This window comes from Camelus ferus, chromosome 5 (genome assembly GCF_009834535.1).
Source record: "Camelus ferus isolate YT-003-E chromosome 5, BCGSAC_Cfer_1.0, whole genome shotgun sequence".
In the NCBI taxonomy this organism is placed as follows: Eukaryota; Metazoa; Chordata; class Mammalia; order Artiodactyla; family Camelidae; genus Camelus; species Camelus ferus.
Window position 1 is genome coordinate 37,715,869 of NC_045700.1, and position 17,575 is coordinate 37,733,443.

At 33.8% G+C, this 17,575-nt stretch overlaps 1 protein-coding gene across 3 annotated transcripts in view; it reads left to right on the forward strand.

The window, feature by feature from the left end:
• SLC4A10 (solute carrier family 4 member 10) overlaps positions 1 to 17,575 on the forward strand; it is a 250,809-nt gene that overhangs the window by 120,130 nt on the left and 113,104 nt on the right. For all 3 annotated transcript variants that reach the window (XM_014552454.2, XM_032479570.1, XM_032479569.1), the window contains exons 4-5: positions 1,641 to 1,779; positions 16,064 to 16,224. In XM_014552454.2, the coding sequence (XP_014407940.1) occupies positions 1,641 to 1,779; positions 16,064 to 16,224 (300 nt within the window). The remainder of the gene's footprint in view (positions 1 to 1,640; positions 1,780 to 16,063; positions 16,225 to 17,575) is intronic.

Consider the following 17,575-nt stretch of genomic DNA (forward strand, 5'->3'; position numbering starts at 1 on the left):
TGATCAGATTGTAAGTCAGTCAAGCAGTCAATATTACTCTACTTTATTGCCTGCTAATGAGGAAGAATTGGAGTGATAGTTGTAAACTGAGAACAAGGATATAATTGTTGCCTGAATAATTGGTACTGACTCTCCTGGAGGCAGGGAAATTTATTTGACAATATGGCAGGCGGTATTGGATTCATCCATTTGTAACAACTAGTTCAACAAGTTTGCATTTTCTTTCAGACAACAGTTTCAGAGGTATCTACCTATACTGAACATGAGAGGGAAATTCATGAACATTATGTGCAGAAACCAGGCAGATCATTAGAATGCTAACTGGTTTTCTTGAGAAATGAGTGAGGTGGATCGTGTAATGCCGGTTACAGAAGAATGGCAACAGTGGGGCTGTTTTTTAGCTCAGATTCTCCTTAAAGTCTATTATGCTAATTTTAGATAATTTGGAGATGACAGTAAAAGTTCTTTGAATTTTATGCAGTGGATTCTATGTGCTGCAAGGGAACTTTGGCCCTCTCTTGGAGATTCCCCTGAAAGAGACAATGTCGAAGGGAAACCATAGATGAGGCATTGGTTATTATAGGGCTCTTACTATCCTGGATTGAGTTTGCAGTGTTGGTATAAATAACCTGCCAAAGAATGAAAAACTCAACCAAAGAACTTTTGATAAATTCTTGTGGTCAGCCCTGGAGAAGTCCTGTAACCCTTACATTGAAACCAGGCAAGATTTTAAGAAATGTTATCTAAGCAAATGTCTCTAATCTGAGGTTATGATGTTGTTCAGTCTGAACAGTTGATTCTAGATACACCACTGTGGCCCTTGAAACTAATCTGTGTTATGTGCTTAGCTTTCTGAACCATTTGAAGTCAGATAACCATGCTCTTTTTATTCCCAAAGCTACTCAAAAATTGGCTGATAGTCAAGGTATCTCATGGACGTTCCATATTCTCTATTATCCACAGCCATCTGGTATTTTGAAGTGTTGAAAGGGCACATTCAAACATCAAAATAAAAAGAATTACTGATACATTCAGTGACACAGATAAATCTCAAAGACATTGTCCTAAGTGAGTAACAATAGTCTCAAAAGGCTGCACACTGTATGTTTCCACTTACGTGGTATTCTTGAAAAGGCAAAACTGTAGCAGCCTATAGGGACCAGATTAGTGGTTTCCAGGGCTTAAGGGAGGGATGAGTGTGTGTCTACAAAGAAGCATCACAAGAAATTTCTTTGGTGAATTATATTCAGCACAATTTTAGATTCAGTGATTTTTATCATAGTCTACCCTAACAGTTATTACCATAAGATACAGCATATGGGATGAGAGAAAATGTGTGTTTGTAAGATGTAGAAATAGTTTCTATGATGCTATAAGTAATACAAAGTAATAATCACATTTGATTTTATTTTTGATAATACATATACATTACATATTTACATTTGACATATTTATGACCCTTCATTATACTAGACTTAATGTAATGCTAAATGTAGTTTCAATTTCCCAAGCCCACTCTGGATGAATGTTGTAGCAGGGGGCAGAGGAGGTTTGAGTTTGAAGTGGTGCTGAGAGCCGTGACCAGGACGTTTTAAGCTTGAAGTCGTGGTAATACATGTTCATGTCTCTGATTTCCATAGACACCCCGTCACAGCGGGTGCAGTTTATTCTTGGAACTGAGGATGATGATGAGGAACACATTCCTCATGACCTTTTCACAGAACTGGATGAGATTTGCTGGCGTGAAGGTGAGGATGCTGAGTGGCGAGAAACAGCCAGGTGAGGACTTTTGTTGAAGGGTGAAGGTATACTAAAGAATTTTCATACTATTAGAAAAAAAGATTTCTAATGCCAAGTTTTGCAAACATCTATCAGTGCTGCCCATTTCTGAAATTGCTTATCTGGCCTGGGCATACCCTATAGTGGGATGTGGGTCAGAATGAAATCTGAAGGCTGTAATTACAGTAAACAGTGATGCAGAGCAAGCAGCAGCTGCAGTCTTAAAGATAAACAGTAGTATAATTTGTGTGTCATCAGGAAAACAATAGAAATCTGAAAGTAATTTATTTCTATCTTTTCAACTGCTAGCTTGTATACCAACTGGTGATATTATATCATATTGTGAGTGTGGGACTCTTTTTAAAGAAAGGGCAAACGTTATGAGACTTTAGGTGTGGTCTTGGATTTATGTACTGTTTTTTGAGGGTAAAACATTACATAATGTGTTTTTAGGATACATATACATTTAAACATAGTGTTTTTTTAAAAATAACTTTTAAGAACTTTCTCTGTCATTTGTAATGAATATTCCTGTATTGCCATGTAATTGATGAATTGCTACAGGAGAACAACAAACTAAATTTGCATTTACTTTTCTTTCATCCTTTCTTGCTTATTTACCCATTTGTTTAACAAACATTTCTAGAGTATTTATTATGTACCAGGTGAAATGGATGTAGAACAACAAAGACAAAAGTCTTAGATTATGCTTTAAACAGTCTCACCATCTAATGCGTGATTTAGAAAAGTAAACAGAGTTGTAAATACTGTATAATAAATGCTGTGGCACATGTGTGCACAAGTAACTGGGGCGTACTTGCTGCTTCCCAGATTTTAATGTAATACATGTTACCCAGGATCTTGTTGAAATGTATATTCAGTAGGCCCCAGTGTAGTCTCAGATCTTGCATGTAATCATTGCCTTAATTCTACTTAGATTTAGTGTGGAATTAAATGTTCAATGAAGATAATATTATAAATAATACTGGCTCAGTTAATTCTTGTTTGATATATTTTGAGTGGTCTTTACAGCTCTCTTTTATTTACAAAGTACTAAAAGTAAATAGAAGAAAATCAAAACGGCTTTCACTTAGTTCATCTCTGTTAACATCTTTAATTTTTTAATTTTATTTAATTTTATACATATATATATATATATACACACACACATATACTTTTTGAAGTGTAGTCAGTTTACAATGTTGTGTCAATTTCTGGTGTACAGCACAATGCTTATCATATATGAACATACATATATTCATTTTCTTATTCTTTTTCACCGTAAGTTACTACAAGGTATTGAATATAGCTCCCTGTGCTATTCAGTATGAACTTGTTTATCTATTTTATATATATTAGTATCTGCAAATCTTGAACTCCCAATTTATCCCTTCCCTCCCTCTTTCCCCTCTGGTAACCATGAATTTGTTTTCTATGTCTGTGAGTATGCTTCTGTTTTGTAAATAAATTCGTTTGTCTGTCTGTCTGTTCTTTGCTTTCTTTCTTTCTTTCAGGGGAGGAGGAGGGAGGGGGGAGGGAGGGGGAGGGAGGGAGGGCGAGGAGGAAGGGGGAGGGGAGAGGAAGGAAGAAGGGAAGGAGGGAGGAAGGAAGGGGGGGGGGGAGGAGGGGGGAGGAGGGAGGGAGGGAGGGAGGGAGGGAGGGAGTGAGGGAGGGGGGGAGGGAGGAAGGGGGAAGGGAGGACAGGGGGAAGGGACTTCTTGAGGGAGGGAAGGAGGAAGGAGGAAGGGAAGAGGCGGAGGGGGCTTCCTTCCTTCCTTTTTCCTTTCTTCTTCTTTCTTTTTTTCTTTCTTTTCTTCTTCTTTCTTTCTTTCTTCTTTCTTTCTTCTTTCTTTCTTTCTTTCTTTCTTTTTCTTTCTTCTCTTTTTTTCCACATATAAGTGATACCATGCGGTACTTTTCTTTCTCTTTCTGGCTTACTTCACTTAGAATGACAGTCTCCAGGTCCATCCATGTGGCTGCAATTGCCATTATTTTATTCTTTTTGATGGCTGAGTAGTATCCCATTATATAAATATACCACAACTTCTTTATCCAGTCATCTGTCAGTGGACATTTAGGTTGTTTCCATGTCTTAGCTGTTGTAAATAGTGCTGCTATGAACATTGGGGTGCATGCATCTTTTTGAATTAAGGTTCCCTCTGGATATATGTTCAGGAATGGGATTGCTGGATCATATGGTAAGTCTATTTTTGGTCTTTTGAGGAATCTCTGTACTGTTTTCCATAATGGCTGCACCAAACTACATGTCCACCAACAGTGTAGGATATTCCCTTTTTTTCACATCCTCTCCAGCATTTATTGTTTGTGGCCTTTTGAATGATGGTCATTCTGAGTGGTGTAAGGTGATACATCATTATAGTTTTGATTTGCATTTCTCTGATAATTAATGATACTGAGCATTTTTTCATGTGCCTGTTGGCCATTTGTATGTCTTCATTGGAGAATTGCTTGTTTAGGTCTTTTGACCATTTTCAGATTGGGTTGTTTTTTTTTTTATTAAGTTGTATGAGCTGTTTATATATTCTGGAATTTAAGCCCTTGTCAGTCTCATCTTTTGCAAATATTTTCTCCCATTCTGTAGGCTGTCTTTTTATTTTGCTTATGGTTTCCTTTGGTGTGCAAAGGCTTATAACTTTAATTATATCCCATTTGTTTATTTTTGCTTTTATTTCTATTGCCTGGGTAGACTGCCCTAGGAGAACATTGCTGAGATTTAAGTCAGATAATGGTTTGCCTATGTTTTCTTCTAAGAGGTTTATAGTGTTCTGTCTTATATTTAAGTCTTTAAGCCATTTTGAGTTTGTTTTTGTGTATGTTGTGAGGGAGTGTTCTAGCTTCATTGATTTACGTGCAGCTGTCCAGCTTTCCCAATCATTTGCTGAAGAGACTGTCTTTACTCCATTGTATGTTCTTGCCTCCATATCTCAACATAATAAAAGCTATTTATGACAAGCCTACAGCCAGCATAATACTCAATGGTGAATAGTTGAAAGCCTTCCTGCTAAAATCCAGAACAAGACAAGGATGCCCATTCTCACCACTTCTATTCAACATAGTATTGGAAGTCCTAGCTATAACCATCAGACAAGAAAAAGAGATTTTAGAAGGTCCAAGTTGGAAGAGAAGAAATAAAATTGTCACTATTTGCAGATTATATGATACTGTATATAGAAAACCCTAAAGGCTCCACACAAAACTACTAGAGCTGATAAAATAATTCAGCAAGGTAGCAGGATACAAGATTAATATACAGAAATCAGTTGCATTTCTTTACACTCACAGTGAAATATGAGAAAAGGAAAGTAAAGAAAAAATCCCTTTTAAAATTGCATCCAAAAAAATAAAATACTTAGGAATAAATCTGACCAAGGAAGTGAGAAACTTACATGTGGAGAACTACAAAACACTGACTAAGGAAATTAAAGATGCCTTAAAGAAATGGAAAGATATCTCATTTTCTTGGATTGGAAGAATTAATATTATTAAAATGGCCATACTACCCAAAGCAATTTACAGATTGAATGTGATCACTGTCAAATTACCCAGGACATTTTTCACAGAACTAGAACAGATAATCCTAAAATTTATACGGAATCAAAAAAGACCCAGAATTGCCAAAGAAATACTGGAGAAAAAAAAAATAAAACTGGAGGAATAACCCTCTGAGACTTCAGACAATACTACAGAGCTACAGTAATCAAAACAGCATGGTATTGGTACAAAAACAGACATATGGCTCAGTGGAACAAAATAGAGAGTCCAGAAATAAACCCACAGTGTACAGGCATACCACTCTGAACATGCCTGATCTCATTAGAAATAAACCCACAAACTTTTGGTCAATTTGTCTTTGACAAAGGAGGCAAGTACATACAAAGGAGTGTCAACGTCTTTTAAAAATTGAAACTAACTGCTGGATGGCTGGATAAAGAAGTTGTGATATCTGTATCTGTATCTATACATTAGAATACTACTCAGCCATAAAAAAGAACAAAATAATACCATTTGCAGCAACATGGATGGACCTGAAGATTCATACAAAGTGAATTAGGCCAGAAAGAGAAAGAAAAATACCTTATGATATCACTTATATGTGGAATCTTAAAAAATATGAAACTATACACAAAACAGAGACAGACTCACAGATGTAGAAAACAAACGTATGGTTACCAAGGTGGAAAGTGAGTGGGGAGGGATAAATTGGGAGTTTGGGATTTTCAGAAAAAACAAACAAACAAACAAACAAAAAACTAACTGCTAATATTTAAAATTCAAAAATCATAGAAAGGTAAAAAAGCAAAAGTATTCCTCTACTCTTGTTCACAGTACCTCTCTCCAATGGTAATCACTGTTAATAGTTTCTTGTACATCTTTTCATAAAAATGTTAATTCTAGATCTGCATGTAAATATATGTCCTTTTTATATTTACATAAGAGAGATTATATACAGCATTAATGCCTTACTTTTTTCATTTAATATATTTGGATCATTTTCCAAGTTATAAATACAGATTACTCAGTCTTTTTAATCTTTTTAATTACTGCGTTACATTTAATTATATGGATCAACTTTCATTTATTTAGCCAGTCTTGATAGGGATTTAGGTTGTATTACTTTTTTACCATAAACATTGCTGCAGTGATCATTTACACATATATTTTGGTATTATTTTGTAGGTATTTATGCAGAATGAATCTTTAACAGTGAAATTTGTGTACCAAAGAGAGCAGACTTTTTTTTTAACTTTTACAGATATTGCAAAATTGCCTTCATAAATGTTTTGGTAATTTACATGTCCATCAATGGTGTATGAGAATTCTTATTTCCCCCAAACCTCTGTCTCACAAAATCATCAAATTTTAAAAATTTTTTGCTAATTTTATTGATGCAAAATAATTCTCATTGTTTTAATTTGTTTTTCTTCAGTTATTAGAAAAGATGTGATTGAACATCTTTTCGTATGTTTTTATTTTTTCTTGAGAACTGTTTATTTCCTTACCTCTTTTATTTCAAGTCATTCATTTTTAAAATTTGCCTTTTTAATATCTTAAATTGGTGGTATGTTATTCTGTGTGAATTACCTTTTTAATGAAAAAATTGCATAAATTAATTTCTGATGCTATTATAATATTTTAAATATAGAACTAGATTTGAAACAGTTTTCATATGACTTGGCAAATTTTAAGGTTAAGAACCACCTACCTAATTTTTTTCTTCCAGCTGCATCAAAAACTAAGCACTATTTGCAAATACATGTGCGTGTTCATCTTCTTTATTTGATGCCAGGAAAACAATATGTGATAGTCTTCTCCCAACAATTAGTGTTATGAATTTTGCTTTTTCATGATTAAAGAGTGGTTGATAAGGAATTTGAAGTGCAACCTCTTTGTTTAAGGCTAGAAGCATCTGTCTTCAACCAGTGATAAGAAGTAGGTGTTCCTGGATGACTTGATGGAAGGAGATCGGTGGTTATGACGACTATACAGCTCTGGTTAGAGTCTCTTTAATCAATTGCTGAGAAGTACTTTTTGGAAGCATTTCTTTTATATTTCTTTCTTCACTCTCATCCTACATAATAGAGCTGAGAAATAAGATTCGAATATGTGTTTTGACAGAAGTCACTTCCTTGTTCCCAGTATGGTTGGTAATTTTTCACGTTCCAGATCAAATGGTGATCTGTTCCTTTTAACCAGTAACTTCCTTGCAGCTTTCTCACTCTCAAAAAGCTAGGAGGTAGCGGAGCAATACTAGAATCTTGCTCTTTCACTCTCATAGTTGAGCAGGTAGAATTTTATCATGTTCTAGTGGATTAACTTAAGCAACATGTTTATCCTAAGCCACCAGAATGTGTTGCTGTTTATGTATAAAGAATGAAAGAGATGATCCAGTTAATTAGTATTCTCTAATGTTGTTAAATAGGAACTGTGTTCTTAACCCTGCTTCTGGAACCTTATGCAATATGCAGCTATTTGAGGTTCAGGGAGACATTTGATGAGCAATCAAAATAGTAACAGACATTGAATAGGAGAGTTGATGAATTTTGGCTGAGACAAAATACGTCACAGAAGAATAGAATATATTTATTAAGGACTTAGAAATGGAGTAGGTTGTAAAGTGGTGGAAGTAATTTTGTTCTGGATGCCCTAGTTCATCTAAAAAGACTAATTAGTTAAGTCATGACTCCATCTGATTTTTCAAATGCAGTTTAATTCTAATAAATCATTAGTATAACCATTAGAAGCACTTCTTTCTCTTGATTAGTATTCCAGTAGGATTAATAATTTTTTACCCTAATAGTAAAAATATAAAGCATATTTTGTCAGCACGTTGCACCTGTCACATATCACATCTTGAATAATTCATACCCACTGTTGTTGCCAAGTAAAACTTAAGCAAAGTTTTAGATTTTGAAGCTAAATTTTTGAATCATAATTATTTAATAAATGTTTGTGAAAACCAGCTGTTCACTTTTAAAAACCCTAAAAGAAGCCATATGACAGGGCTAATGAAATCAACACAATTACAGTGTCTTACTAATAAATAACATATAATGTTATTAATAGGAAAGTACGCAAAGATACCACAGCTGTGCAATTGTGGAGACAGCATGCTTGACTCACTGTGGTTGCCCTTTTAAAAGTGCTTCCCACAAATGAGCTCAGCAGAGGCAAAGCAGAGGGTAGCAGTTAGGTCTCTGATACGTACATGATCATGTGAAAATGAGCTATTACATTAAAAAAATTTTATTGATGCTGTGAAGGTATTTGACATTTCAAATTAGTAAATATTCAAGTCATCAAGATTTTTCAATGCAATATAAAGTGTGAAGAGAATATGGATTAAGAACAGATAGTTCTTAATAAACTCTAAGTTTGGATATATTTTATTTCCCCTTTCCCTTTGAAATAGGTAATTCATGATTACCTATGTTATTCTCCAGCCCCCACCCTAACCATGTTCCCCCTCCACTCTCCATATCCTTAACTCTGCTCAAAAAAGGATGTTTTCCCTTGAGAATTCATGACTTTCCCCCAGGTTATAATTTTGTATGATATAGTAACTCCTTTATTTCCTATTTGGGTAGAACCAGAGGATAAAAACTATTAGAAAAGCTAAGCCGAATCAGTGGGAATAAAATTTTAAAAGTTACATTCTATAGAAAATGTCTATTTCTAATTAGCAGAAGAATTTTATTTTGTGGATTTATAATATGAGTATTATAGAGGAGATTATCATTAACTTAAGTCTCAAAGAATTCATGAAACACCTATTTTATGTTGTTATTTTGTAGAAGGAGATTCCAAGGTATTAATTATGGATGAATACAGATCCACATATACGGAAGGAAATGAAAATAATCTCAACAGAGTTTAAATCCATCCCTTCCCCATAGAAAATGTGGTGCAGTTAGCCTACAGTTCTGATTTTTTCATTGTCCATTACATCTCATTCATGCCTATGAGATTCTTGTTTGCTTTGGTTCGCTACTCAAACAAATGTCAGTTGAGTTTATTTGAAACCTGGAATAAAATGCAACATTTTAGGTCATTAACTGCAATCAGGCATTTTGCAACTGACAGTATATCCAATGACTACAAATCTGGAAACAGGTTTTGGTGTGTTCTCAGACTTGTTAATTTCTATCTTTGGAGTATGAAATGGAATGAAAAACAGAAAAGAGATATACTTACGTGTCTTTAAAATATATTCATTTAAATATCTTTTAAAGCTTTTGGCATCATTCTGGAGTTGGCTTAAAGCGCTGAATCTTGAAATGTTTAGTAACTTGATATTTGTAACTTGTGGTTTCTTTTTTATGTAAAGTATCTTATGTTCTCCTGTAGTAATACTCATAAAACCTGTGGTTATATCAAACCATCCATGCATATAACTTATATTTTGGTCATCTTAACTACCAAACTGCTTGGGATGCTCAAGAGACTCCAGTTCTTCTTTTCTGAAAGACCAAACTCCTAATTTGAAGAAAATTGTTCTAAAGAAATGAATATACATTTTGGATTTGTTTTAAAAATGTCTTTTCAGGTAGACACATAGATCAATGGAACAAAATAGAGAACTAAGGAAGACCAAACCAAGTACAGCTAACTCATTTTTGACAAAGGACAAAAGCTGTTAAATGAAGGAGGAATTGTCTTTTCAGCAAATGGTACTGAAACAATTAGGGATCTGTAAATAAAAAATGCTAACCTCAATCTAAACTTTAGAGTATATACAATAGTTAATTCAAAATAAATCATAAATCTAAATGTAAAACATAAAGCTATGCAAAGTTAGAGAAAACATAGAATATATTCAGGACCTAGGGCTAAAAGATAAGGTTTTTAAAAAAGTTTTTTAATTTTAATTTAATTTTTTTAATTTTAATTTTTTATTGAAGTATAGTTGATTTATAGTGCTTCAGGTGTACAGCAAAGTGATTCAGTTATACATATATAATATGTATTCTTTTTCAGATTCTTTTCCATTATAGGTTATTACAAGATACTGAATATTGTTCCCTGTGCTATACAGTAGATCCTTGTTGTTTATCTGTTTTACATATAGTAATGTGTTTATGTTAATCCCAAACTCCAAATTTATCCCCTCCTTCCCCCTTTGGTAACCATAAGTTTGTTTTCTATGTCTGTTGAGTCTCTTTCTGTTTTATAAATAAGTTCATTTGTTTAATTTTATTTATTCTACGTATATATGATATCATATATTTTTCTTTCTCTGTCTGACTTAGTTCACTTAGTATGATAATCTCTGTGTCCATCCATGTTGCTGCAAGTGGCATTATTTCATTCTTTTTTTTTATGGCTGAGTAATATTTCATTATATATATATATGCCACATCTTCTTTATCCAGACATCTGTCAGTGGACATTTAGGTTGCTTCCATGTCTTGGCTATTGTAAATAGTGCTGCCATGAACATTAGGGTGCATGTATCTCTTCAAATTACAGTTTTCTCCAGATATATGCCTAGGAGTGGGATTGCAGGATCATTTAGTAACTCTATTTTTAGTTTTTTAAAAAAGTAACCTCCATACTGTTCTTCAAAGTGGCTGCACCAATTATATTCCCACCAACAGTGTAAAAGAGTTGCCTTTTCTCCATACTTGCTCCAGAATTTATTATTTGTAGATTGTTTGATGATGGCCATTCTGACCAGCATAAGGTGATACCTCATTGTAGTTTTGATTTTCATTTCTCTAATTATTAGTTATGTTGAGCCTCTTTTCATGTGACTGTTGGCCATCTGTATGTCTTCTTTGGAGAAATATCTATTTAGGTCTTCTGCTCCATTTTTTGATTGGTTTTTTTTTTTTTTTATTTTGAGTCATATGAGCTGTTTCTATATTTTGGAAATTAATCTCTTGTCAGTTGCATTGTTTGCAAATATTTTCTCCCATTCTGTAGATTGTCTTTTTATTTTATTTATGGTTTCCTTTGCTGTGCAAAAGCATTTATGTTTAATTAGATCCTATTTGTTTATTTTTGCTTTTGTTTCCATTACTCTAGGAGATAGATCCAAAAAATATTGCTGCAATTTATGTCAAAGAGTGTTCTGACTATGTTTTCCTCTAGGAGTTTTATAGTATCTGGTCTTATAACTAGGTCTTTAATCCATTTTGAGTTTGTTTTTATGTATGGTGTTAGAGAATGTTCTTATTTCATTCTTTTCCATGGAGCTGTCCATTTTTCCCAGCACCACTTATTGAAGAGACTGTCTTTTCTCCATTGTATATTTTTGCCTCCTTTGTTGTAGATTACTTGACCATAAGTGTGTGGGTTTATTTTTGGGTTGTCTATCCTGTTCCATTGATCTATATGTCTATTTTTGTGCCAGTACCACTGTGTTTTGATTACTGTAGCATGGTAGTATAGTCTGAAGTTAGGGAGTATAATTCCTTCAGTTCTGTTTAGAAGATGAGTTTTTAAGCATGATGCCAAAAGTACGATCCATAAATGAAAATATTAATAAATTAGACTTCATCAGAATTAAAAATGTTGGTGCTGTCAAAGATCCTGTGAAGAGGATGAAGACAAGCTACAGACAGGGAGAAAATATTTGCAAACAACATATATTTGACAAAAATACTGTACTAGAATATGTAAAGAACTCTCAAAGTTTAACAGTTTGAAAACAAACAAGTCAATTAGAAAATGGGCAAAAACGCAAATAGACCTTTCACTAAAGAGGAGATACACATGGCAAATAAACGCGTAAAACAATGTTCAACAGCATTAGCTATTAGGGAAATGTAAATTAAACCCACTATGAGATATCACTGCACACTTAATAGAATAACTAAAATTAAATAAATAGTCATAATAGCCTATGCTGGTGAGGATATTGAGACACTGGATCTCTCATCCATTGCAGGTGTGGATTTAAAATGATAGGCCTACTCTAGAAAACAGATTGATAGCTTTTTATAAAACTAAATATGCATTAGTAAATATGACTCTACAATCACAGTCTTGGGTATTTATCCTAGAGAAATGAACTTATGTTCACACAAAAAAACTTTATGAATGTTATAGTAGCTTTATTTGTGAGAGCAAAAACTTGTAAACAATCCAAATATCCTTCAGTGGGTGGATGGTTAAACAAATGTTTGTATATCCATACCAATGGAGCACTTCTTAGCAATAAGAAGGAACAAACTACTGATGTATACAATAACTTGGATGACTCTCAAGGGCATTGTGCTTAGTAGAAAATGTCAGTCTCAAAAGGTTGCAAACTATATGGTTCCACTTACAGAACATCTTCAAAATAACATAACTATAGTGACGACGAACAGACTAGTTATTGCCAGGGGACAGAAGCAGGGTGGAGACTGAGAACATAAAGGAAGCTCCTTTGTGCTGATGGAACAGTTTTATATCTTGATTATGTGGTGGTTACTAAATCTATATATGAGATAGAAATGCATACAACTACACACAAACACACACACACACACACCCCCCAACATCTTCTCAAGATTCTTAAAATTCAAATATTCACTTTCAAAGGAGCCAAGATAAAATGATGTAGAAGCTTTGTTGCTTATTTAATTATCTTCACTGTTACCTGGAAATAAAATTTAATTATAAATTTCCTTAGAAGAAGGGGTTGGATAATTTTGTTGCAGTAGAAGCCTATGGGTATTTAAAATTGAATTTATTATTAGTGTTACTACAATTTACAAACAATATTATTATATGCATCAGTCTGTAGATTTATACTTAAATGATTAAGAAACAATATATTTCAAAATAATGTACAAACCCTCATTTCAGGGTTTCCTGAGTGAAAACTTTAAACATTTTAGAAGCAGTTCTATACAGAGAGATGACAGAAAGTACTATAACTGCAGAAATGAGAACTCTATAGTCCTCCAAACACTATTACACTCTTTCACTACCCTAGTTCTTCTTTACCACCCAATAGACTGGAAACTAGATTTCAAATCTAACAATATTCTTCAGTCAAAGTAACACCAGCATGAGTGCTGCTACATAGACTCCCTTCTTTTGTTCTTTTTGTCCGAAAACCACATCATATGTGAGTAGTATATAAGGTGAAAAAAGATTTAATAAAAGTTGTACCCACTCTCTTGGTGCCACTTCTTTAGACAATATAAGAAGAGAGGGCGAGAACACAGAACATTTTTCAGCTTGAGATTTGTTCCAGACAAGGATGAAAGTTAAATGTTAAATCAGTTGTTTCTGTAAAAGGCTTTAGTATAAGATATTTGAGCTAAAAGAAAGTCCGTGAATTCAACATAGGTAATTATATTTTTGTGGAAAATGGGCACAGACTCTGGAGAAAAATAAGAATCAGTTAAGAGTTGAATCTGATTTGATAAGGCTACTAAGTCATCTTGACAAGTTTTTTTTTATTGAAGTATAACTGATGTACAATATTATATGTCACAGGTGTACGATGTAGAGATTGACAATTTTAAAGGCTATGTTCCATTTATAGTTATTATAAAATACTGGCTATATTCCCCATGTTGTACAATATATCATTGTAGCTTACTAGTTTGTACCTCTTAATCCCCTACCCCTATGTTGCCTGGAAAAGTTTTTAATGTGTTGAATTGGTCTCATCATTTTACAGATGAGAAAACCGTGGCCCAGAGAAGTTGAAAGATTTCCCTTGGTCACATAGCAATTTAGATGCAGAATTGGAATAAAATCTAGATTTCTTTTTATTCCCAACTAATCCAAGACACTTTTCATGATACTATCCTGTTTCAAAATGTCTGTCAAGAGGTTAATCTTTTGAGATATTAACATTCATAATGTGACCATTGGCCTTACTTTTATACCTGGCGAGAAATATGAATTTATTGTATTTATTAAAATCATATTCATTCTCACCATTAATTATAATTAGTTATTTGATGGTGATGAATTGCTGAAATGGTGATTTTTTATAAGTTTGGATAGGCTAAGTTATACTAGAAAAAATATCCTGTAATTTCAGAGGCTTAATATCCCAAAAATTTCAAAGGCTTAAAATTCCAAAAATCCCCCAGATTTATTTATTGCCCATCATGAATCAGTGGTGGCTCTGCACTGTAGTTACTTAGAGACTCTAGATGCTGGAGCAGCCTATGTCTTGAACATTGCTGGTGGCCACATCAGGAAAGAAGGGAGCTCCAGAGGGTCTCATCCTGGCAATGAAAAACTCCAGTCTTGAAATGGCACACATAATTTCTACTCATAATTTGTTGTCCAGAACTAGCTAACAGTGGCCTCCCCAGTGAAGAGAGCCAGGTAATGGTATACCCTACTCTTTACTAGGAAGAGAGAGAGAGCTAGTTATAGTTGATGAACAATAGTAATGACTATCACATGATTTATGATGTATTATGGTCCTGTTCAGGGCTGAAAAGCATTAAGAATCCCTAATATGAAAAATTCCCAAGTATGTAGACAAAGATACTCCATAAAATTGTCAGCATTGAAGTGATACTGTCAGTGAGTTGGGCTTAAATGTAAATTTTTTCAACCTTCAAGCATTCTATAAACTTAGGATGGGCATAGCTTACACTCCTCTCTTTCGGCAGGTACAGCTATACTCTTCCCTATTAGTTTTGTTGTCACCTCCTGACAACTTTTTGCTCCCTGAAAACTGAGGACAGATCCATAGCTTTCTTTATCTTTCTTGGAACTCTACATATTAGTCATTCTGACTAGCCCTTTTGGTTAGTTTTTTCGGCTGGCTGATCCATTGGTTCTCTAACTAGTTGCTACCACATACTTGTCCTCTGTTGGAGTTGGATCATTTGATTACACAAAACAGTAATATAATATCATATAGAGAATTTGAGTAACATTGCTTGGAGAGAGGGCAAACGTGACAAGGAGAGAAAAAAATGAGGAGATGGTGGGGAATGGAGGGAGGACAGGCATTTATGCTAGAGTTCCTTAGAAATGATGGAATTAAATTGATTAGAATTTAAGATTAGAAAGCAAGTCTCTAAAAGAAAAAGAGATTTAGTGCTAGTGCCAGAGCAGTAAAATCATTGGTTTCTTTTTATTCCTTCCATTTATCTTACTTAGAAACAATCCCAGATAACACTATTCAGTTCGCTCCAAGAAGGTGGTGGTCTCCCAATGGTACCATGATATCAGAGTTCTCGTGTTATCCATCGTTGGCAGGAACACCCCGGGAGTAGGGGCTGAGCTCAGTTCTCATTGATTTAGTCCCTAGGAAGTGACTGCAGTCACTCAATTTCACTGAGACAGGCCTAATAAATATTTTTCCTACAGAATAGCCCCCAAATTATACTAGCCTCCCTAAAAAAATCAAACGGCAAAGTTTTCAAGAGATTCAAATATTGTTTTAAGACCTCCTGCTAAAGAAAAATGAGTATTCTGTTTTCTTTTGCATTTTTTTCAGTCACCATTATCTTTCTATGAAGTATACTCTATTAGTTCTACAGCAGATTGACTGTGACCACTGGTTAAACATTTATATTAACATATTTTTTCAAAGCTAGAAAGAATAATAAAAATAGCATATGAGTTTTTCTTTGTTTTCAATGTAGCTTTCAGTGACAAAAAGACTCTGCTAAGTGCAATTAAAATAAAATAAACTTGGTGACTTGGGCTGGCTTCTACTTACTTCCAAAACCCTTGAAACCAAGAGGAAATGTGAATAACTTTCTATTTTTACCTTTCATTATTGGGATAAAGTTTCATCCGTCTACAATATAATTCAGTGTGTGATAATAATAGTTTATTTGTACAGGTGGTTGAAGTTTGAAGAAGATGTGGAAGATGGAGGGGAAAGGTGGAGCAAACCTTACGTGGCTACTCTTTCACTGCACAGCTTGTTTGAGTTGAGAAGTTGTATCCTGAATGGAACTGTGTTGCTGGACATGCATGCCAACACTTTAGAAGAAATTGCAGGTATCTTTTTTTTTCTCTTAGTCTATTTCACTCTTGTGGGTGTGGCTGATTTTTGTTATTCTTCTTATAATTCTATACATGTGAGACTTTTAGAATATTAATTCTCATGATCAGTGTATGAGGCTTTAAAAATACTTTTATCCTACCTCCTCGTTTAAGATAAAAGAAATCAAATCTCAGAGAAATACAGTCTAACTTGCCAGTCTGGAACAAGAACTTATATTCTTGACTCCCATTTTGTACACATATTGTTTTTCAGTATCATATGCAATTAGACGATCACCATTAGAAAACTAAAGGAAAATTCATAAACCTAAAGATTGATTTTTTTCAATATTCAAATATATAAAATAACCAAGTGAAAAAATTTCAGTAAATAGGAAAAATGTTAGTCTAGAATAAAACAGAAAGGAATGGCCATTTAGTTTAACCTGAATTAAAACTCTTGAATTCCAGAGGAAGCCAAGTGATGCAGATGAGATACGTTGTATTTGAATACTATGGCTAACCTCTGGGATGAATCATTACTACCAGAAGCCTACTATGGCGGTATTATACAAGCAGCTGTATTTGGGAAACATCTTACTGTTACTCTAGCATTATGAGCAGAGAACTTCTATACCTTTTGATCTGGAAGATAAACACATTTTAGTAAAAACAAAATGGTACAAAAACACAGAAATGGGTTTTGAGAAGGTATAAGTGAAATAGTTAAGGGAGGTTTTAAAAAACAAAAACAAAGCAAGGCCTTGGACAGTTTTTAAAAATTCCTAGTTTGGAAAAAAAATAAAAGCAGTTCCATGTGGAATTTATTTGTGAAGCAGAAAGACTTAAGGGAGACTTCAGTGTCTTAATTATATTGTAGAGATGGGATTAAAAAAATCCAAAACACTGTTGTGTGTTTTTTGATCACATAAGTGAGAAAATAATATATCTAATTTAATCTTCAGAATAACCTCATAAAATGTCATTCCCATTTTTCAATAACAAAATAGAAATTCTGAAACTTTCATGGTTCAAGTTCCATTTAAGGGCCTCTGACTCTGAAAGCTCCTATTACACTATTCTTCTCTTACACTACAGCTACTCTCTGAAGAAAGAGATGGTTTGAAATGGATGTTGCCCAAATTTTAAAGAAAGCTTGATTAGTTTAAAATTATTTATTTGGTAATTGGTGATGATAGGTATACATTCATTGCAATATGTATGAAAAAAAATAAGCACAGAGAAATATTTGGCTCACAATATTAAGCACAAACAAAAAACAGGAAAGATAAGCTTTTTTCCACTAAGTTTCATACAACACGTATAAAGAGATTACACTTTAAAATACAGAACTAGAGCCTAAAAG